General features: G+C 43.1%; 1 protein-coding gene across 4 annotated transcripts in view; it reads right to left on the bottom strand.

Moving 5' to 3' along the window:
* The window catches only part of Elmo1 (engulfment and cell motility 1), a 516507-nt gene that overhangs the window by 342712 nt on the left and 151234 nt on the right, over positions 1–22561 (bottom strand). For all 4 annotated transcript variants that reach the window (XM_085699273.2, XM_085699272.2, XM_085699275.2 and 1 more), the window contains exons 5-6: positions 20653–20703; positions 9596–9765 (exon numbers count right to left, since the gene is read on the bottom strand). In XM_085699273.2, coding sequence (XP_085555399.1) covers positions 9596–9765; positions 20653–20703 — 221 coding nt within the window. The remainder of the gene's footprint in view (positions 1–9595; positions 9766–20652; positions 20704–22561) is intronic.

The raw sequence follows: 22561 nt of genomic DNA, 5'->3' as shown, positions 1-22561 counted from the left end.
TCCCACACATTACCTCTCCACGCATCTGACTTTTAGGCTACTTCTAGGAGACTCCCTGACATCTGATTTTCTTTCCTCATGACTGTCAAAGGCACCAACATGATGCAGGCCATTCCATCTGTAAGCTTATTGCTTTTCCAATCCTTTGAAGATCCAGGCTGCTCTGTATAAGGACGAAGAGATTCAGGTACACAGCTAAGTACTTAAGTGGTTGCGGAATGATTTCACTCTTCAGGAGAAATTATGATCTATATAGAGTATTTAGGCAAAAAAGAAAGATGGGAAAAGCTGGGGGTACATGAGAAGGGAATAGACCCTCTATTGAGGAATATGGTTGAAGTCTCTTGCCAATAAAGAAGAAAGAAACCCACCAAATTAACAACTGCTTGAGCCTTCTCCCAGGTGTAGACATAAGCTGCAGTTTCCTAGGAATCCCACTAGGACCCCATTTCAGGAAGGTGGCATGTGCTAAAGTCACTGCAAACCACAGTGGCTCCTGGTGGTGTTTTACAGACCATAATTCCACACTGGGCATCTCCAAAGTTTGTTCACATATCTCACTTATAAAAGAGAGAAAAGAGAAAAATGGCTTCTTAGTAACATTTGAGAGCCACCAAAATAGTATGTATGGCTAAGATAATTAATCATGACTCTTCCTTGAGGAACGCATACCTACACTGATGTATGTCTTCCTCAGTGACTCTCCCCAGAGGAGCCCGTACCTACACTGATGTATGTCTTACTCTGTGACTCTCCCCAGCGGAGCCCGTACCTACACAGGCGTATGTCTTCTGTGACTCTCCCCAGCGGAGCCCGTACCTACACAGGCGTATGTCTTACTCTCTATGACTCCCTTGAGTAACCCATCCCACACTTGAGTGTGTCTTACCCTCTATGACAATCTCTTAGAAAAGTACATGATATACTCGTGGGAATATCCTATTTTATCTGACAAGCTCTTTCTCTCAATTGCTGTGCTGAGGCCTGTATAAAGATATACGTAACAAAGTCTCCAACTCCCCTTCATTGTACCAACAAGTCCAAGTCCTGAATGTCTGGTCCATTACTGCTGATGTCGAAGTTACATGTCTGGGTTTGGCTACTGTCAATGCATCTAAAGATAAAGGAAATTATAGGCTGCTGAGGAGGACAGTATGGAGCTGTTTCACACAGCTGTTCTCACATTGCTGAAAATTCCTTCAGAAACTCAATAGCCACATGAAAACTAAATTCTAGTAGTTAGTAAAACGAGAAAGTGAAAAGGATATGTTTTTACTCTTTCCATTTTCTCTTCATTTATTTAAAACAATATTTATTATTTTATTTACTTACACTATCAAAAAGTCATAGGTAGAATCAAAGAAGTAAGGGAAGACTGGCCTGAACACATATCTACTAGGAACATTTGTAAGAACTCAGTAGAACTACAGTGAAACAGAGTTTCTTTGGAAAATGTCTCATGTTAAGGTTTTTTTATAAAGGAGATAAAGGGAACATCATGGTGAGCCAGAAAAGAAAGAAATGTTCTGAAAATAATGGACAATCAGAAGGACACAGACTGTATAGCCATAGGCCAAGCCTGGGACAAGAGGAACAGTCAATCAATAATACTAGTAACAGAGGACAGCCTACTAAACCAATAGGAATAAAGGATCTACTTGGTTATAAAGAGTGAGGTGCCCATAAAGTTTAAGGACAAAACCTCTGGGATGGTCACAGAAACATGATTTATGACATTTATGACCCTCCACTGGGTCACAGTGCTCACCATGGCCTGTTTGAAATAACAGCATGTTATCCATGAGCTCAGACCTAGACTAGCTGAACAAAAATAACACGGAGCTAACCTAAAAACCCATTAAAAATCAACAGGTGAAATAAATAAACACTAGCAGATAGAGCTGCTGATACAGAAGGAAGGAAAGATAAGATACAGAGACAATAGGCTCATGGGCCATCACTGACACAAGCGTTTGACGGAGACACTGAGACGACAGAGTCATTTGCATGATTTCAGAGCATTTTCCTGCAAATTATGCATGAATCAATTGCAAATTTTGAAAAAAAAGTCACAATAAAGATACCTAGTCCTAATCAAGTGACCAAATATAACATGGTCAGTAAGACAAAGAAACATCACGTGTCAACAACAGGGTAAAATTTTAAAAGACCCAACAGGCATTTGTAATAAGGGCAGAGACTGTGAGTCTGACCTTGAGAAAACAGTAGATAAAGCTGGAAGAAAGCACGTGGGTTTCCATAAGCAACTGTGGAAACATGTGCAGCAAGGCCTTCTGCACTATCTGGCCCTAGCCCGCCGACTTGAAGGCATTTTAAAACTCCACAAACTCTGAATAACTAATGGTACTATTCCCCTGTCTCGTGGTGATTTAATTGGCTTTCTCCCTGCTTGTGGGAAACCAGTTCTGTATCCATTTGCAATTCATCTCAACATTCTTTTGCTCTTTATAAATCTATGCTCTTTTGACTTTTCTTTGAAATATTACAGCCTGTCTGGCTCCCTCATATTCTACGGGTAAATTCTTTTAAGGCATGGTCATGTCTATATCTGTAAGAAACTTACAATGTCACCTCTCCCTGAAAATTATCTTTAACAAACCACTATTGAACAAGCCATATTGGTGAACACTTTAAGATGTTTCTGGAAAGAAGCCACATCTTCCACTGAAACTGCTACAGGACTAGTTTACTAATTAGTCACATTATTAGCCATGCTCTTCCCACCTCTGTATCTGATCCAACATCCTTGTGATTATTAGGTGAAATCTTTTCAAATGTTTTAACTTAGCAGGCCACTAGTCCTTGCCAGCCCCCAAGCTAAGAGTGGCACCAGATAAGCACCAGAAGCCCATGACAGGCTCCCCAGCTTTGCTGTAACCTGCCTCTCTGGTGATGCCACCAATGTATTTAAAAAGGGTTTTGATTTATTATTTTCTATTCTGTTACATCATGAAACTGCGTCCACATCAGAACAGGGAACGTGGGGTGACATAAACCTCTGTTCCTGGGCAACGGTCACTAATATTTAGCTCCAGGATAAACTGTCTCTTGCTCCTTTTGAGGTAAGAGTTGTGTAGTTGTGTTTTTGTGTCAACACTGTTAGACTACCTTATTGAAATATATCAGTCATGCAAGAAAGAAATGACTGTGAAACTCTTCCAGATCTCAGAAGACTGTCAGGAGACAGGACAATTGTGTATGGAATGCTACCTGAAGTCAGACCCTTCATTTTAGGAGATACAACTAGTTAGCATGGTGGCACACCTGAAATTTCAGCAGCCAACAAGCTGAGTTAAGATGATTGCTAAGTGTGAGGCCAAACTAGGCTAAATATCCAGGAATACACACACACACACACACACACACACACACACACACACACAAACAAGATGGATAGACAAATAGGAAGGTAGATAGAGATAGAAATGGATGGATAGATGATAGACAATAGATAGATAGATAGATAGATAGATAGATAGATAGATAGATAGATAGATAACTATATTCCAAAGTTTGAGTAGCAAGCATTTTTAGGTTTTTCATGAGCCCCACTATCAAACTAACTGGGAGTTACACCCACCTGTTCTTGAAAAGAGAGCAAGAGAGAGAACAAGCATAAGAGACTAACTGTCTCACAGAAAGACTAAAATTTTAAGTATACTGTTCTGAAAGGAGGAAGAATCGATGGGCAGATGATAGATAGATAGATAGATAGATAGATAGATAGATAGATAGATAGATAGATAGACAGACAGACAGACAGACAGACAGACAGACAGACAGACAGACAGACAGATAGATCTCGGCCAAGTCAGGCAGCACTTACTAATTCGCAGTTTAGAGAGAACTCCTGGAATGCCTCAATGTTCCAGGAACAACAGAAAGTGTATGGAATGCCAGCCCAGCAGTAACCAGGGATTGGAAACTGATATGCATCCAAAGTAATAATGAAAAATCAGAACAGCCTAGCAAACTACTAAATTGTTCCTATTGGGAAGTGGTTTAAAATCCCTATATTCTTTGAGCCAGGAGACTTATTCTAATGAAGTAATTTAAAGATTGTGTGTATGTGTGTGAAAGAGAAAAGAGAGAGAAAGAGAGAATAATGTTCAGGCACGTGTGTCTGCTTGAGTTATGTGCAGCACATGTGTACAGGTGCCCAGAGGCCAGAGGGCATCAGAATCCATCCCTGGAACAAGAGCTACAGGCAGTTGTGAGCTCTCTAATGTGAATATTATTAACTGAACCTGAGTCCTCCACAAGATCAAGCTCTTATCCTCTGAGTCATCTCTTTGTCCCCTACAAAGTATTTAAATAGTCACAATTAGGGACACAAGAAAAGTGATTGAAAATGTTCACAAAACATCCTGAAAATAATGGAAATTCCTTACAATGTGGGCACAACTAACCACTGTGGATATCCTTTGAATTAATGTATCATCTGCATATCAACTGAATAGACTAGTTTGTAAAAATGAAAGCATATGTGAACAATTACAATAAGGGAAAGAATAACATTTAGTGACATGGCTACAAAAGACATATTGTGAAGGAAATGACTGTAATTCTACTTTTATGAACCTTATGCATGTGTGTAGTTAAAATAGCATGGCTATACATGAAGATAATAAATGTGGTTGTTTGTGGATGGGCAGAATACAAAGTATTTGTTCTCCTTTGGCACATTTGCACATATTTAACAATTAATATGATTTCATAAGGATGAAGATTTAATTTCAGTAAAGACTGGGTTCTTCGGAAGCAAAGGAATTGCTTTCTTCAGTCTTGGCTCTGCTGTCCAGGGCGGTGTTCTGGCTTACACACAGGCTGATGGTGTCATGCTGCTTTCAATCAGCCAAGCAGGAAGGGACCTCTAAGTGGTCTGCCCTCCATTCTTGCAAAAACTCTCTGTTGTCTGCCCCCAGTGACAACTGGCTGCTGAACAGGGGAGGGATGATGCCTGAACAGCAGTGTGTGAGTGTGTGTGTGTGTGTGTGTGTGTGAGTGTGTGTGCGCACGCGTTGGACTTGTAGTGAATGGCAAATATTTTTCTTCTCTGGAATCAAGCCAGAGATATTTCCAGTCTCTGAGGAACTGCCTTTTGCTTTCCCTTCGTTCTTTAGCATCCTTCCCCTTGCTTGGGTTGGGCAACATACTTCCCCACAAAGCTATTTGTTTCCATACCTGGTTCAGTAAGAACCCAGGAATGGAAATTCAAAACTCCACGAGGATGGAAATGTTAATTTCCAGGCTTTAAATGCTGCTCTCTGTCAAAGCAACACTGTGCTGCTCTTCTTGAGTGATTTCAGCCCAAGGTGTCTCCTGGTACAATCTGGGGATGGACCTTAAAGAAGCACTGGGTAATAGCAAGCAGCTGGAACGGTCTGAACTCAACGTCATCATTACTAAAACTAAGGAGAAATTTTTCAGCATTCCCACCTTCCCAGTGGGCTGTCTGCCCAGGAGTCATGACTGCAGGGCTTTCAGCTGCAGGAGCTTCTGCTCCAAAGTTTCCTAGTACTTAATCAAAGTCTTCTCTGCCTTTAACTGAGAATCCACTTTACTTATAAGAGGAATACCTTTTCTTTCCTTTCTAATTTGAGGAAAAGATCAGAAAAGTGTCTGGGGATCAAATAAGCTACCTCTTCCTGAGATACGGGACTAGCAAAAGGGAGAAAAGAGACCTCGGAGTCTCATGCCTACTTCCTCAGTCTTTGAAACCACCAGGGCTTTGAATTTATGCAAAACAGTAAGGGAAAGCAGAAGAACCCCCAAGAGATGTCATCCTTTCCCAGAAAAGTGGCATGATGGGAATGTGGAAGAAAATGCCAAAGAGAATTCACCCAAGATCTGGCCTCCTGCTGCTTAAACTGTCCGAAACTCAACTGAATGTGTCAAGTCACAATGGCTGATTACAAACGATTACCATGTTAATGAGTACGGCATTCTTTTGAAAATAAATATAAGTACTGAAATGGATTGCTCACATATGAAATGGATTGCTCACAAGGAACATCTGGTGTTGACAGTCTCTCACAGTGTACATGAGCAGCGTGATATGATTAAGGCCTGCCTTTGACAACCTGGAGTTAAGCATAGGGATTATTCTGAATAACTCTGGGTTATGGTGAGCCACGGAGAAAGGCAATGAGATAGATGAGAAGTATCTTAACAAGGTAAGCACATGCTAGCCATTTGTACATTCTTTTCTTATAGAACAATAGTGGTAGTGATTATTTGATAAGTGTTTCAGGTTGAACTATGTCCATCCCAAAATTCATAGGTTGAAGCTGCAAACCCCAATACTTCCGGATGGAACTGTACTTGGAGACAGGACCTTTAGTTGGGAATGAGGCCATTGGAATTAGGAAGCCTCATGATCCAATCTGATGAGTGTCTCTTCAAGAGGAGTAAATCTGAATACACAGATATACTAGGATGTACAGGCACGTGGGAAAGGCACATGAGAACACCGGGAGAAGGCAGTCATCTGTACAGTAAGACCTCAGAAGAAACCAACCCTGGTGATGTCTTCCAGCCTTCAGAGCAGTGGCAGGAAGGGCATTCTTTTGTTTAAGGTATCAGTGTCTGGAAGTGTGCTATGGCACCCTTAGCAGACTACTGCCATGGGAAACTAAAAAGGGGAGGGTCTTGATATGCAGGCTTTATTGGCAAAACACGGTGGCTAGCACAACCTTGTACTCATGATGTACACATGGATTCCTGACTCGAGGACATTTCCTATTACATTTGCAATTATTATGGCCACCATGGTAAACTCAGATGCATGCATACTATCTGATTCAAACTGTAAAGATTCAAAAGCGAAAGTGCCCGGATACCTAGGCCTATGGAAAAGTACCACTTAATGTCAGTGGCATTGCCACTGGCACTAGAACACACCCCTTGATGTATAAGTGGCTGACACTGGAAAATATCCGTGAAGGTAGTAACAGCTTTACACTTTAGCATGCTAGCAAATGTCCCTGAAGCAGAAGCCTCAAAGGCTCACTGTCCCAGGAGGATCAGAGGTCATCTGGAGAGGACATGTTCATCCCAGTCAAAAGGGATTCTCCACTGCTCACTGCAAACCTGCGGTGGTCAATGTCAATGTGATGAGCTCTATCATCCCCTCGGGGATGCTCTTCGGCCATACTCTGAGGGGTTGTTTCCATGAGATTATGATTTAGGAAGACCTACCCCCTGTGGGCGGCGCCATTCGCACCACTGGGATCCTGGGTTATACATAAGGGAGAAAGTGAGCTGAGCACTAGCAACTAGCACCCTCCATCCTCAGCTTCCTGACTAGGGAGGCAATGTGACCAGCTCGCTCAGGTCGCTGCCATCTTAGCTGCTTCACCATGGATGATTTCACTCCGGAACCGAGGCAAAATGAGCCTTTTCTCCCTTCAACCGCCTTTAGAAAATGTTTCCACATTGATTTTTAATTATGTGCATATGTGTGTCCTGTGGGGAAGGGGCATGTGCACTGTAGCAGAGCCCAGAAGAAGGTACTGGATCCCCTGGAGCTGGACTTACATTTGGCTGTGGGAAGCCTGATACAGACCCTCCGGAAGAGCAGTATATGCTGTTGACCACTGAGCAATCTATCCGGCCCTTATGAGCTGCTTCTGTCAGGGTATTTTCTGAGAGCAACAGAGAAGTAACTATGACAACGCTCCACCCTCCGTTTCCTCTGAAGCGTCTGTCACGGGAGGCCCTTTCTTTTCCTTGTCAAATCCCTTGCTGCCAACTCATTCTCAACTTCTTCCTGGCTGTTTCAAGCTCCACCATGTCTTGAGGAGAGTTTTAGTCATGACACAAAGCAAAACAGCTGCCAAAGGGAACTGCCTACAGTGGCCCTTGTCCAGACAACCAACACTTGTTGATGTCCTTAGATTGATTTGATTTCCTTATTCGGGCCTACAAATTATTTCTTCTTGTCTGTAAGACAAGGTTCCCAATTCTAAACTTGAAAAAATGTTATGAGATGGAAATCTCAGCACTATGGTAAAACGACCTGTCTTTGAATGAAAAACAAAGACTCTTTCACCAATGCTAACTGCAAAGGTTAGATAATGCCAAGGGTGGGAGGAAGGAGAGAGCGCGGAAAAGGAGGAGGAGGAAAGCAGACAGGTTTCTGGTGTGTACAATCATCCCTTTGTTCGTTGTATGGCAGAGAATGGAAGGGAGAGTTAAACGACCAGACTTGAGCCCCAGGCCTCAGTAATTCTTCCTCCTCTTTAATCGTCGTAGCTCTTCTCATCAGTACACTAACTTGTAGTTAACTAAGTCAGTATTGCCATGTGCTGTTAATGCCACCAGCAGCTGAGCCCATGGGCAATCGTTCTGATCCCCTTCCTTCCTGGAGAACAGGCTGCTCTCCCACACGTGAGGAAACTAAACCAGCCATGCTCCTCAGTCTCTCCAGTCACACCAGAGAAAGGTCAGCTCATGACCAGAAATACTAACCCATTCTGCTGTCATGATGAACTCAAGCTTCCGCAGGCCTCACTTACTTACTATCTCACCCCTGAAAGGCCTTTTATGATCCAGCCGGCCCAGCCTCTAGCCCTCTGATCCCCATAGGAACCAATATCCTTGAATTCTGATTATAATAATAATCTCCACGAATCTGGGGAGGCCAAGACTCATATTTAAAGTTTTTTGCCACTTGTCACCATTCTGCATACTACAGTAGGTACCCAATAAATATTTATTATTTTAAAATTTAAGCTACATTTGTTTTAAACATGAAAGTGTCCCTTTAAGAAAGTATTTTAAAAGCGCTTTAAATGTTTCAAAACATACGATCATATTCTAATTTTTATTCCAGTCAGAGGAAGGAAGTTCTCTTGGATAAGCAAAGGGTTTGATGGATTAACAATCAAGATAATTATAGTTTAATGTTAGCTAGGCCTTCTGAGGTAACAACTTAAGGTTCTTCCTCTGGACCCTGAAAACTGAGGTGTTCAGGGACTCTGAACATGTTACACCATGCAGCTGGCATGTGGAGGACGTAGCTTTGGGAGTCACAAACTCATGGCCCACTGCTGTGTTCAAGCCACTTTTCACAGAGTCTGGCCAAGGTCTGGTCTTTACATCTGGAAACTTCCAGAATAGAGAATATAGCAGACGGGACTGGAGAGATGGCTCAGCGGTTAAGAGCATTGCCTACTCTTCTGAAGGTCCTGAGTTCAATTCCCAGCAACCACATGGTGGCTCACAACCATCTGTATAATGAGGTCTGGTGCCCTCTTCCGGCCTTCAGGCATACATGCAGACAGAATATTGTATACATAAGAAAAAGAGAGAAAGAAAGAAAGAAAGAAAGAAAGAAAGAAGGAAGGAAGGAAGGAAGGAAGGAAGGAAGGAAGGAAGGAAGGAAGGGAAGGAAGGAAGGAAGGGGAAAGGAAAGAAAGGAAAGAAAAGAAAGAAAATAGCAGATACCACAGCTCTAGAGACGATGGGGGGGGGGGGGGGTAACATGATAGACACTGCCGGAATAAAGAATGCAGTGGACCCCACAGCCTTCGAGCGCACGGAGGGAGGCATCGGGACGGAGTACACTTACTCTGTGCCGCTTTCCACCATCTGGGTGAGGAGTGAGATGCCATCCAGGTTTATAAACTCCTGAGCAAAGGTAACATCCCGGGAGAGGCTGGCCAAATCCTTCAGAGCTTCCAGCTTGGCATCCATACTTGATGACTGTATTCGTTCATGGAGCTGCTGGGCATTTTGAGCCTTGAGAAGGAGGAAAGGGAGCAGAAAGAAGGTAAGTACATGTTATCAATTTGTCCTTTTTTAGAAAATGAACACAGTAGCACAAAAATCAATGAGTCCCTGGGAAATAAATATGTACAGGCCAGAAGCATCGGCTAGAAGCATATGAGAACAGGGGACCCCAACAGCAGGTTTCCATTGGAAAGACCCCTCCCTCCAGTATTCCATTCTTCCTTCCAGCTGGAAAATAACAGGGCCTGATTCACGGAATAATGGAGAGCAAGGGCAAGTGCACATGAATATTAAAACTCCCAAACTGATAGGGTGTGACAGATAGAAAGGAGAGGAGAGGATGTTTACTTTTTCAATAAAATTATTATCTAGAAGTGACAAAAAATCTATTTGGTTAGTTAAGCAATTACACAAATTTATACATCATGATTACCCATTCAGTCAAAACTCTGAGTAATAACTGCCTGCTTTCAAAAGCTTCATTAGACACACAAATGAGTCTTTCCAATTTCCAACTGCATGTTTTTCTCACGCACTGGCTACTTGCTGTATGAATTTAAAACAAAATAACTGTATGTACAATTAGCAGCTCTTCCTAGAACAAGTGTTCTTGCTGAGGCTTCTGGATTTGGGTGTTGCACATGGAGCAGAGAGGAGTGTCAGTGCATGGCAGGGCTGAACTTCAGATAGTCATTGGTCCTCTGTCTTTCTCTTCCCATCCAGGTAGGCAGGGCAGGTGGTGGAACAAATTTCACCCCTCTCCATTCTCTAGATACTTCACTTCAAACCATAGTTGCTGAAGCATCTGCCATCCTCAGGCTTCCCTGGCACCGGTTGTTTCCTTGGATATTTTGTGACATTGCAAAGATACAGCAAGGTGGGGCGCTATGTTTTGAAAGTGGTTTGTCCCCCAGTGGTTCATGTGTTGGGAGCTTGATCCCTAGTGTGGACAAGTGGTGGGACTTAAGAGGCAGAGCCTCGCGAAAGGGTTGCTTTTGGGTTTTGGTGCCTGGCTGAAGATGCTCTGTTTTCTTATTTCATACATGCCTCACCTCTCCCCCCTCACAGGCTTTCCTTATTATGGCTTCTACCATGAGGGCCTGAACAGAGTTAACAGGGCCAAATTCTAAAGCCTCTGGAACTATAAACTAAACAAACTCCTTGCTTTTATAAATTACCCAGGCTCAAGTATTTCATTATAATAACAGAAAGAGCCTAATTCGTGGTATTCAATATTAACAGCCAATTAATTCTGCTAAACAGAAATGAGTTACAAAACAATTACAGAACAACACCCCGCGATCTATACTAGGGCTGGGTTATCAAATAGAGGGAGAGAGCAGCCCCTGTGGAGAGACGGAGGACAATAAGGAACCTCGGGGAGTTGTTCTGGAACCCAGACAGACGAGAACATATTACATCATGCAGTCAGGGTGTCCTGGAGTTTCCCACTACATCACAGTCAGCAGCAGAAATAAGAACAGAACAAGGGAAGTGGACAAGGATGGAGGATGAGAACTTGTTCTCAGGCAAATGACAGGCCACAAGTCACTAGAAGCCCATTTTCTGAATGTGGACCACTCGCTCTTTTAACATCATTTAAAGATACAAATATTTATGGATATATAGAATTATGACAGGCATTCCAAATTTGGCTGTTTTCATGAGTATCTTAAATTGATATAACACTGACCTAGTATAATTAATCAAAGTGAACCACTCTGAATTCCTGGGAAACTATACTTTTATCCACAGAAAATAATTTTCCCTACAGATCACAGTGCGGAAACAGTCTCACTGCTATTGGCAGCACTGATGAAAATTGCAGTGTCTGATGCCATTGACATGATTAACAACTAACCTACACCTACCGTGTGTTATCACCTATTATTGTAATACCTTCATGAAGTAATTAATTTAATCTGGGCTGAGTCCAAGCATATAAACACTTTTTTCTCTTTATCTGACAAAGGAAACAGAAGTGGCAAGAAAGCTAAGTGACAGGCATGCCCCAGCTCACACGGCTCATCAATATTGCTGAGATAAAACCAGAGTAGCTGGACTCTGCACATCAGCTATCAACAGAAGGCTCCCAGAACACACAGGACCCGGACAGCTTCTAAAGCCGCAGATCCTTCATTCATGCAATTTCCGGATCTGAAAGCCTAGACTGGGGTCTCCAGAAACATCTGTTGAACACACTCAGGTTGCCATGTTGCCTCCTCAAAACCCCTGACTGAAATGACTGTTCCACAGCAACCAGACCCGATATCCTGCAGCCATAGCGGAACCGTGCAACACTGGTTCTGCTGACCCAGCCACCCGCTTGTTCTTTCCAGCTGGGCCACTGGGAAGTCTTTAAGCACTACTGTACCAAGAAGAAAATCTGTCTACCCCTTTAAGACTTGTGTAAAGAATGCATTAAGTCACTCTTCTCATTCGCTACTATGCCTTCGATAGGGGCTCACTTTGAGGTTAATTAAGTAATTGGTTAATTTAAAATAAAGGAAGAAAAACAACCACCAAAACGTGGGCAGAGAAGCCAAGACTGAAGAGTCCCAAATCCTAAGACCACGAAGGCGATGATGCCACAACAGAGAGAAGGAGCCTGGATGAGGATGGGTCTCAGTTGCGGACCGTGCCAAGGGCAGCGTGGACACTCCTCTGTATAGGGTCGCATGTTCACACCACATGGAGTCCACAACCCTATACACTCCCCTGGGACAGTTCCCTCTATCCTCCTAGACCAGAAGGCCTAAAATGTGTGTGTGCAGGTTCTGGGTGATGACTTTTCCTTGAGGTAGGTCACGCTACTTAATTGGAATTTACTTAAGCAATGGCTTCTGTAACTCCGCCCCTTGTTTTCTTTGGGGAAGTTTTCATCTCCATTTCAAGACTTACATAAAGCACTGGAGAGGTCTCAAAGGAGACTGTGGGGCTGAGGCCACCCAATGTGGCCTTGTGCAAAGCCCTTCCTTAGTTCTGTCACTGACCCTTTCAGGGAGACAGTGAACTTTCCTTCCTCTCTTTTGACCTCGTTTTCCCCATCCAGGAACCGTGATGAGATTCCGTGAAAGGTTTGCTGCAGCCCGTAAAGTGGCAGACTGCTTCTCAGTTGGATAGGAACTTCCATCATGAGTGGACCAGGAAAAGAGCTCTAGACATGTGAGCCACAGATGTGCCCTCCAATCAAAACACTAGAGGAACCGAGGGGCTCTGCTAATGCAGTAGCTATGCAGTTGGAACTGGAGCAGGTTGGATAGGTACTCACTTCCCTAAATCTCTAAACGATCTGGATACAAAACTTTCATTCTGCAGAATAAAGGTGAAGAAAAGTCTTCAGTGATCAAACTGGCTTTTAAAAATAACATCCCGTTTCTGGTCTGGATATCAGTTACGGCAGAAAAACACATGCACACAATTTTGCTTAAACTCGTCTCAGATAAAGCCTTTCTAATTATCAATTAAAGCAAGTTAGTCCTCATAATGCTGATCTGCCAACTAATCGATACTTCTGGAAAGTTTATTCTGAGTCTTGCACATTTGAGAGACAGCAGCAAACAAGGCTTATCCAGCTCGGGGTGAGAAGTACACTGCAAAACAGTAGGAATAAAATGTAATGTGTTGCTAAGTTTTATGGGAAACATTAAGTGGATAGGTATGACAGAAAACAACCGGTGAGTATATTAGATGGGGTGCTCTAAGGCCAAGCTGCCTAAGGCAGTGGCATCCTCGCAGAAGTGAGACAGAGCCCACACACTGAGTTGGGAGATTAGCATAGGCAGAAAGGCTGGTGAGTACCAAAGCCCTACAGAGAAGCAAGTCTAGAATGTCTGGAGAGACAGGCCAAGACCCATGGAGGAATAAGACAGACATGGAAGGAGGCAGGGACAGAGGGGTAACAGGACACAAAGCCCTTGGTTTCAGGACTATGGGGAGCTGCAGGCTTCTGGAGTGGTGATGTGCTCCCTCACAGGATGCATCTGGACATATGATGCCGATGTCTGCTGCACTGAATGGGAGACCTCCCAGTAGCACGTACATTCACACACCAGATGCCACTGGTCAACACGTGACACGATGAAATATGTGAAATTAGAAACCAGATTCTAAGAAAGTGCGAGATAGAATAGGTACATTTTTTGATAAGACTATTAAAGGCAATAGCCAGTCTGCAGCTATGTTAGTTTGAAGGGCAGGGTACATGCATACAAGATGTGTGTGTTCACCAGCACACCAACTCCAGGAGAAGAAATAGGTTAGGTTTTCTGACTAACATATTCCTAGAATCTGGGACAGTATGTGGCACTCACAAGGAGTTTGACAAAAAATGTCACTAACTGAATCAAATTTTTTATACATATTCATGTATTTATATATGCATGTGTGTCTATATAAATAGCCAAATGTGACAAATCAAAATATAGCATGTCTAATGATGATAATTTAATGATGATGTAATAATCTTGGTTTTATTTTCCCATAGTTCTGTGTCACTTTTATATGTGAGAGCAAAGAACTGCGATTATTGAAAGTGTGACAGCTTTGGTTCTGATTTTCCAGACTCAGCATCAAATGAAGGGCTTGACAGCTGTATGCAGGACCATATCAGATAGCAAATTTTATTTCCTCGTATTGTTCCAAGGACAGAAAACAAGTTTCACGTTCAGGCCATTCAAACAGGTCAGACAGATGGGAAGGTTCTGGGCTTCACTCAAGAGCAGGGATCCATGAGGTACCACCTGGAAACAGGGAAAGGACCCAGACGTATGAACCCACAGAACTTGTCATCTCTGTTCTTGAAGTCAAAATCATGCCCCTCAAATTTCCAGCACAATCCTGTGTTCATGATGTCAACTAAAAAGTTGACTAAAAACTCAAGTACATTAATGTTTTAGAAACTCCCAAATGTACATTTAATGTCGCCCACCCGTTCAACTACACTGTCTTCAGATGTCCGCTCTATGTTGCATATATGTATTAAACTGCTTTCATCCCATCTTCTGTTCTCTCCTTAAACCTCCCCTAGTTTCACCAAGTCTGTCCCTGCCCTGTCCTTGCCTCTGTTCCTACCCTTGATTCTGCCTCACCTGGCATTAAAGAAACCAAAGAAAGCAACTAGGTGCACCTTTGTCTCCCTACTAAGAGCAGCCAACAGCTCTCCATTATTCTGCTTCTGCAACCTTAGGCTGAGAAGCAAGCATCTTCCTTCCTGCCAGAGATCAACCTGTCTTTACCTCCAGAGTTTGCTCCTATGAACCTAATCTAAAAGTTTCTCCCTCCATCTTCGAGATCATGAATTACCAAAATACTTACATGTACACGTACACACACACACCACATGCACACACATGCATATACACATGAGCATACCAATACACACACATGCAAACACATGCACATGTACATGCACATTCATATACACATACATACACACATGCATACACAAGAGCACACATGCCCACACATACACACTCATATTCACACACTCACATCCATGCACACACATACACACCCAATTCCCTTGCTGCATGGGCTCCCCATTCTCAGAACCTGTAGAGGAAGGAACAACTCTGAAGCTGCTGCCTCCTCCTTTCACCTCTCCTTTCCAGGCCCATCCTTCCTTCCATATTGGAGAGCACCCCCTTTCCACCAGCAGGCTGTGCAGGCTGTCCAGCAACCATGTTCCTCTCCTCATCTTCCCTGTCACCTCCACAGTCATCAAGCCCCTGAGAGTGTCCCCAGGGTTCTGTCCTGAGCCCTCTAGACCTTCTCAACAGAGGGAAGAGGGTGATGTCTCCTATTCCACAATTCTAAAAACTATATACACACAGTAGGGACTGTAAAGCTCTGTGCCCAGACTACGCAGCAGGACATGTACCTCACCACCTCGTGCATACATAGTTGACTTCTCACATGTTCTGTTTTCCTACTCACAACCATCTACTCAGAGAAACAGTACAACATCACACAGTGTGCCAAAACACAGGCCTCCTTCAGCAAAGAGCACCACTTCCTGAAGCCGTGGGGCTTGGCCTTTCTTTCACAAGGTTCCCCCTCCCAGAGGCACCCCACACGTTATGATACCTAAGCCATGAGCACCTCTATGTAAACTACGCCAGGAACACCTAACCAATTCCTTCTAACCCTACAATCTGTTCTCTCCACTGGTTTCTTCTCCAAAGTTAGGTCTCTAAAGTAATAGAAGAAAAGCAGAATACAGATATTTGGTAATTCTTGGTCAGCTTTTCCATAGGAGGTTCTGAGGGCTTTGTGCTCACAGATAAGCAGAAGGGAATCCTGAAATGTTAAGCACACAGGGGTGTTCATTCAAGGGAAGGATGTGTTTTCCAGTCTGGTGACTGTTGCAATATCCGTGTGGTCAGAGACAGCAGTGGAACCCACACCTCTACTCTGAGACCTTTTTCATAAACTCATTCTTCTTAGCCAACCTGTAGAATGTCTTTATGGAACATGTCATATGTTTTTGACAAAGAGATTCAATGTAGTCACATTTGATCTTTTTTTAGTGTCTTTTCTTGCTCAAAGAGATTTATGCGTGCTTTGTTGTGTATTGGAAGCGTTGAGTTACTTATCAACAGAGATGTTTTCACCAAAATGTGCTATGCTTAAATATGCCCAAAATAAGCCACTCCAGATCAAACTCCTGAAGTTTAACCAGCACCAGGTACTGAGTCCTACATCCCATGGATCATCTCTCTCCAGGCATGCCACGGCTTCAGAGACCCCTTCCTTTTTCAGATCAGTGCAGATTTTAAAATCATCTGTTAATAATACAATAATACATGTTGATAACCTGAATCCATGGAATGACCGACATATCAAAATCTTTCTTATCACCACAGGAACTAGGCCCCAAATCCTCTGTAACGGGCCTTCTGATATAGACGATTCTCACAGTGAATCCAGAATACCAGAGGACAGCAGGGAGGCTTATCCTTGGAGATGACAAGCCAGTAATGGGTACTTAATAAGTAGTCTGGGTTTCTCGGTGTACAAGGAAGGAGATGAGAAAGCAGGGGGAAGAGGAGCTCGTCCATACATCTTAATGGCTCACCACACAGTTGCACGGACTGGAAAACAGAGACGTTTCTAGCTGCAGATGTAATGCATATACTTTCTGCACTCTTCAATGGGTTCATATTGCCGTTTAATAAAAAGTAATACCAGCACACGAGACTCGAAGAAATGCGGAGGTGCTCCAAGAGATTATACAATACACAGTGCGCCATTAAGCACTTCCTGGGGTGTCCTCTGAGGGGCATTTTCATCCTTTTATCAGAATGTATGTTTTTTTTTCATTTCTATAAACAGAATAGTCACTGTGGTACATACATTGTTCTGCCATCAAATTTGCACATGGTAGTGTTCTTTGGAGATGCCTCCAGGGTGCTAAATACCAAATTCTTACCCAAATGATAACCGGATCCCAAGTTTTGGTCACTAGAAAAAATGCTGTATACAGCCATGCCTAGATGCACATGTATGTGGTGTATCTGCCCTGTAGTTTTGAGAGTCTAGTTCTCAGGTAAATTGCTAACTGGAAAATTAAGATAAAAGTTAATGTATATAATGTACTAGGCTCTCCGCCAAAGCCAGACCAGTTCATTTTTTGATTCACAACATCTTCTCCTTGCACTAATTACTAAGGACATAAACTCCATCCCTTTTGAAAAAGAAACTGAGATCTCTGTGCATAAGATGATGTATACACATGAATATATAATGCTTCCTTTTTTTCTTCTGCTATACCTATGACCACACATATTGAAACAGTCTCTATCACTCATAAAGGATCCTGTGAATTAAGAAATCAGCTTAAGGCTGCTGGGTGGTGGTGGTGCACACCTTTAATCCCAGCACTGAGGAGGCAGAGGCGGGCAGATCTCTGTGAGTTCGAGGCCAACCTGGTGTACAGAACAAGTTCCAGAACAGTCAAGGCTACACCAAGAAACCTTGTCTTGAAAAAACAACAACAAAAAAAAATCACCCCTAGGTCATGTTGACTACCACCTGCTTTTTCTGGTGCACCATTCTTGATGCTGCGTTTAGAGTTATTTCCAAACCCAAAGGCTTTGAAGATTTTATGTTGGGATAATGAAATGTAACAACCTCTTTTTATGACCTCTGGAGTTTATACTACTTCATAGTATCTACCCACTCTAAGAATGCAGATATTCATTATGAGAATTTTGGGGGTAGTTTTTCTGAAACAGGGTCTCTCTATGTAAGGTGAGGATGACCTGGACCTGACTATGTAGACCAGCTGGACTCATACTCAGAGAAATCTGCCTGCTTCCATCTTCCAATGCCCAGCTGATTATGAAATTTGTTTTTTTAAAAAATAAATTTCAAGAAAATGAATGATAGTCTGGCAATCTAAACTTCTAATAGGAACATAGCCAAAATGCGCTTCACACCGTACCTGACCTCAGGCTCAGTTTCTGGCTATGAGCAGAGGAGGTGGACAGAGGCACAACTCAGCTGCCAGTGAAGCTCCACAGCCTGCTCTGGAGCTCACAGATACGTACACACACTCCACACCTCACCTAAAACTAGAGAGTGTGTGTGCACACATGTGCATGTGTTTATGTATGATTATGATTGTGCACACACACATGTCTTTATGTAGCTTTATATACACTTGTGTATGTTATCTATGTTCAAGGAGAGGGGAACCGCTGCAGAAAAGAAACTGCATGTAATTGTGTAAAACCATCTACTAGCTGCATCACTGCACGCTAATCCTTCCTAACAAATTCATCAAAGACACTTCTTTACAGTCCAGGCATGGTGGCACATGCCTTTGATCCTATCACTTGGAAGGCAGAAGCAGAAGAAGTGTGTGAGTTTAAGGTCAACCTAGTCCACATAGGGAGGTCCAGGACAGCCAAGACCTTGTCTCAAAAACATAAATAAATTCATTTAAAGTGAGATAGCCTGCCTCACCCATTTTCATTTACACACACACACACACACACACACAGAGAGAGAGAGAGAGAAAGAGAGAGAGAGAGAGAGAGAGAGAGAGAGAGAGAGAATTCACCAATGAATGAAGTTTCCAGGGCCCATATAAACTGCTGTGTAGTAACACCTAGTTATAGTCCTGTGGCTTCAGCCCCAGCACAAGAGGCTTCTTTAAGTAGAGGTGCCTGGGTCCCATTCTCCTACATTATGACCCAGTCTTACTAGCCAAGCTAGACAGCAGCATCTCTAAAGTCCCACTGATGATCCTAATGTAGAGGCTACTGATACAGAAAACACAAAGTGGTCTCTTGTGAGTGGCCTCCAGCTTCATACCAGTGCCCTTTGTACGGCCTCACCCACCTTTCCATTCACAGAACCCGGAGTATGAGAACCATTGTTTTACAAACACACACCCACTGTCTCTAATGAAAGCCCAAATCACTCTCTTTCCAGAAAAAGGAACTCACTCCCATACTGAGCCTTCTTTTACTTTTTTATGACATGGGATTATCTTCAGAGAAATACATAATGTACTCTGAGACTATTCCTCACCCCACCCTACAACTCTCCCCCTCTCTCTCAGTAGTCCTCTCTGTTCCCAGACAGTTTTGTTTCGCCTTTAATGTCACCAGTACATATGGATTTTATTCAAGAACCCAGGGCAAGGCACAGATTCCTTCCTTAACACAGAATCAGCCTAGATAAAACACTGGGTCTCTCTAAGAGGCTAATTAGCAGAGAAAGGGGGAAGCATAAAAAACCTTGACCTAATGAGTGAAGACGGCCAGTGAAAGGCTGGTGGGTGACAATCTGTCGGCTCATCTTGCAGCCACTCAAACCCACAGGCAAGCTGTACTTTCTATGCACTGGCGTGAAGGCTGGACGATGGCTCCACCATCGCCAGCAGACAGGCCGCAGAGCGCACCCTGTGTTTGGTTCAAGATGTTACGGGAGAAAGTGTTTGAGTTTTTAAGGCTCTAATGCAATTTTCAATGAGAAGAATTTGTGGTGGCTGCAGTACCCACACTTTAATTCCAGCCAGATGCTTTTCCCAATTTTTAAATTTATTTTTAGCCTAGCACATGGCTTCAGTGGGAACTGAAAATGATAGATATACACTCATTTCATCACACTCACAGTGTGAAGAGAGTAACACTTGCAGCACTTTGTGTGCGCCGGCTTTCAGGAAAGCAAGGAGTCGCACTGTGAAGGAATGGACGGGAAATCTGCTAATGTCATTATGCAGCATCTCTCCGTAGAAGGAAGATCGCAATCCCAGCCAGAGCCTAAATACGTTGTGGCATCCTGTTTAGCAGTTTTTATTCAGAAACCTTCCAAGTTTTTACATAGAATCAGCTGAAAAGAAAATAGTGTAAGCAAGCAATGTTCTTGAGCTGATTTTTAGGAAATGTTTAATAACAGACCCAGGGTAGACAATAATCAAATACCCACCCACCACACACACACACACACACACACACACACACACACACACACACCACATAGAGAGACTTGAAAAGCAGTAGTAGGCTATTGGGATTTTTGTTTGGTTGGTTTGCTTTGCTTTTTTCTGTTCCATGGCATCGGATGATGTGTGGGCAAGTGGGCCAAATCAATCAAGACAGCCAGTGCCCCATCTATACTATGAGAGCTGCTGTTGGGTTGGAATCACCACAAATTTCAAGTCTTCACCATCCATTTCCTTGACAGTAAGTACCCTGAGACAAAGTCCCCTGCCTGGCATGGGAAAGAGAAAGCAGGGTGCTCCTATGACTCTAGAACCAACTGGTCTGGGAGGACACTGTGTTCTGGATTCTGCAGATGTCACTTACACTGCTCTGCACCCACCACACACAGCAGACCTAGTTGGGACACTCAATGAGAGGCAGTAAACTAAGGTCAACTTACCGGAGATGTGGTTAATCGAAGGATAGTTCCGTTCTTTATTTCATTGCGATTCTGCAAAAGACAGAAAGAAGAGCTTTAGTAAATCTTTAAGTATAAGTTTGATAAAGAGGAGAACAAAAGCAAATGTATCTCAACCTGGATTCTATGTGGTGGGCATTCTTATGATTCCCTCTGATTTTATTTGTGTAATTTTCAATTACTTGTACGAAGAAGCTTAACTCAAATAATAGGAATATGAGACTTCAAAGAAGCCAAGCAAAATAATAACTGTACAAATGTATTCGAAGAACACAGCCTAGAAATTCTACACCTGATATAAGTAAAAGCACGTCCACAAAAAAGCACAAAAAGTGTATACTGACATCCACAGAAATATTCATTGCTATGCCAAAGTTTTTCGCAAAATAATTGTGGTAATAGCTGTATAATCCCCTCCCAAACTAAAAAGAATCAAATTGAAGTAAATAAAATAGTTAAATTTTGTTCTGCAATGCATATCTCAAGGAAGTTGATTTTATAAAGGGTTTCTTGACATTGGCTGATTCCTTATGCATGATCCCTTCAAACAAGGAACAAGCAGCAAGAATGAGCAGGTTTCAGATCACTCTGTGAGCATGGAGTCTCAGCATTCTTAGCACTAAAGATTGAATTTCACTGTCTATTCCGGTTCTTTCCACGAGAGTGTGCACCATGATTATCCTGCGGGAGCTAGCAATCAGAGGACTCGCCCTGACTGTAGCCCCAAGGAGCTCTGAGACCAGTGGGCTCCCTTTCTAGTTCTTTGAAACAAGTCACAAATGCATAGCACAGCAGGTGCACAGAGTTGGTGGGAAATTCCTCACTGCTGTGTCAAAGGCTTATCCATCACTGTTTGCTTGTCCAGTTCTCAGTAGTTACACACGAAAAATTGTCTACAAAAAACCATAGCAGTCAGGGACTGGATTGCACACTCCCTCCCAAAGAAAAGTACTTCTGGATACCTCGTACCATGCCCAGGCAAACTTAAAGTCCATCCTCGATGAAAAGAACAAGGGCCTTCTATCCCTAGCTAGAATGTACCAGGAACACCAAGTCACTCTGGAGGGGGCCATCTCTTTATTACCAGAGGGATAAGTTGGGGCCCGATGACCACAGAGAAGACTGGCTGGGAACAGCAATGTAAACTGAGGTCATTTCAAGCTTAATGAATCTACAGTCTATGAGAATGAAGGACACCAGCAAATACTAGTTGAAGGGTACTAGGGAAGCTGAATGTCCACCATCCTTCCCCCATGGCCAGCTTCGGAACACACCAAGAAATCAGAGTCGGAAGATGGAGAACTGAAATTTCTATTAACTAGGGAGTCTGAAGAACAGGCAGCCTCATGAAGTAGGCCTTCAGATTAGGCAAGACTGAGAGCAGGGCATCTTCCAAAGAATATCTGAACCTTCCAATTTGGGAACGAAAGAAGCCAGGAAAGTCTAGAGATATCTTCTCACAGACAACTGGAGTGGGGAGTTATTTTATCCTTATTGGGCATAGGGTTGACGATCTTAGTTTATCTAACCACAGTAATAACTCAATGCACACTTTCAAGATAGAAACCAAAGCTCATCTTGACCCAACATCACAGGGAAGACCTGAAGGAGTATGACTTTGGTGACCTGACAGCAGAGGCATTGCTCTACTTGTTAATCCTGTTTTCTTACTGGGGCAGCCCAACCGCCTGTCAGCTGGTATGAAAGCAAAGAAGAGAGAATGAAGTTAATAAGGAAAGCCCTGTGGCTCCCCGCTGTTTCCCTACCAGTGGGGTTCTAGTAGGAGCTGGACTGGAGGAAAAGAGAATCTGCCCCTAGGCTCCCCTACATCCATCTACATGAGAATACATTCTTAGCTTTCTGAAATCAGAGCGTGGCTTCTATGAAGATG

The sequence above is a fragment of the Myodes glareolus genome, chromosome 14 (genome assembly GCF_982192425.1).
Source record: "Myodes glareolus chromosome 14, mMyoGla1.1, whole genome shotgun sequence".
In the NCBI taxonomy this organism is placed as follows: Eukaryota; Metazoa; Chordata; class Mammalia; order Rodentia; family Cricetidae; genus Myodes; species Myodes glareolus.
This window is presented reverse-complemented; position numbering and strand designations above follow the sequence as displayed.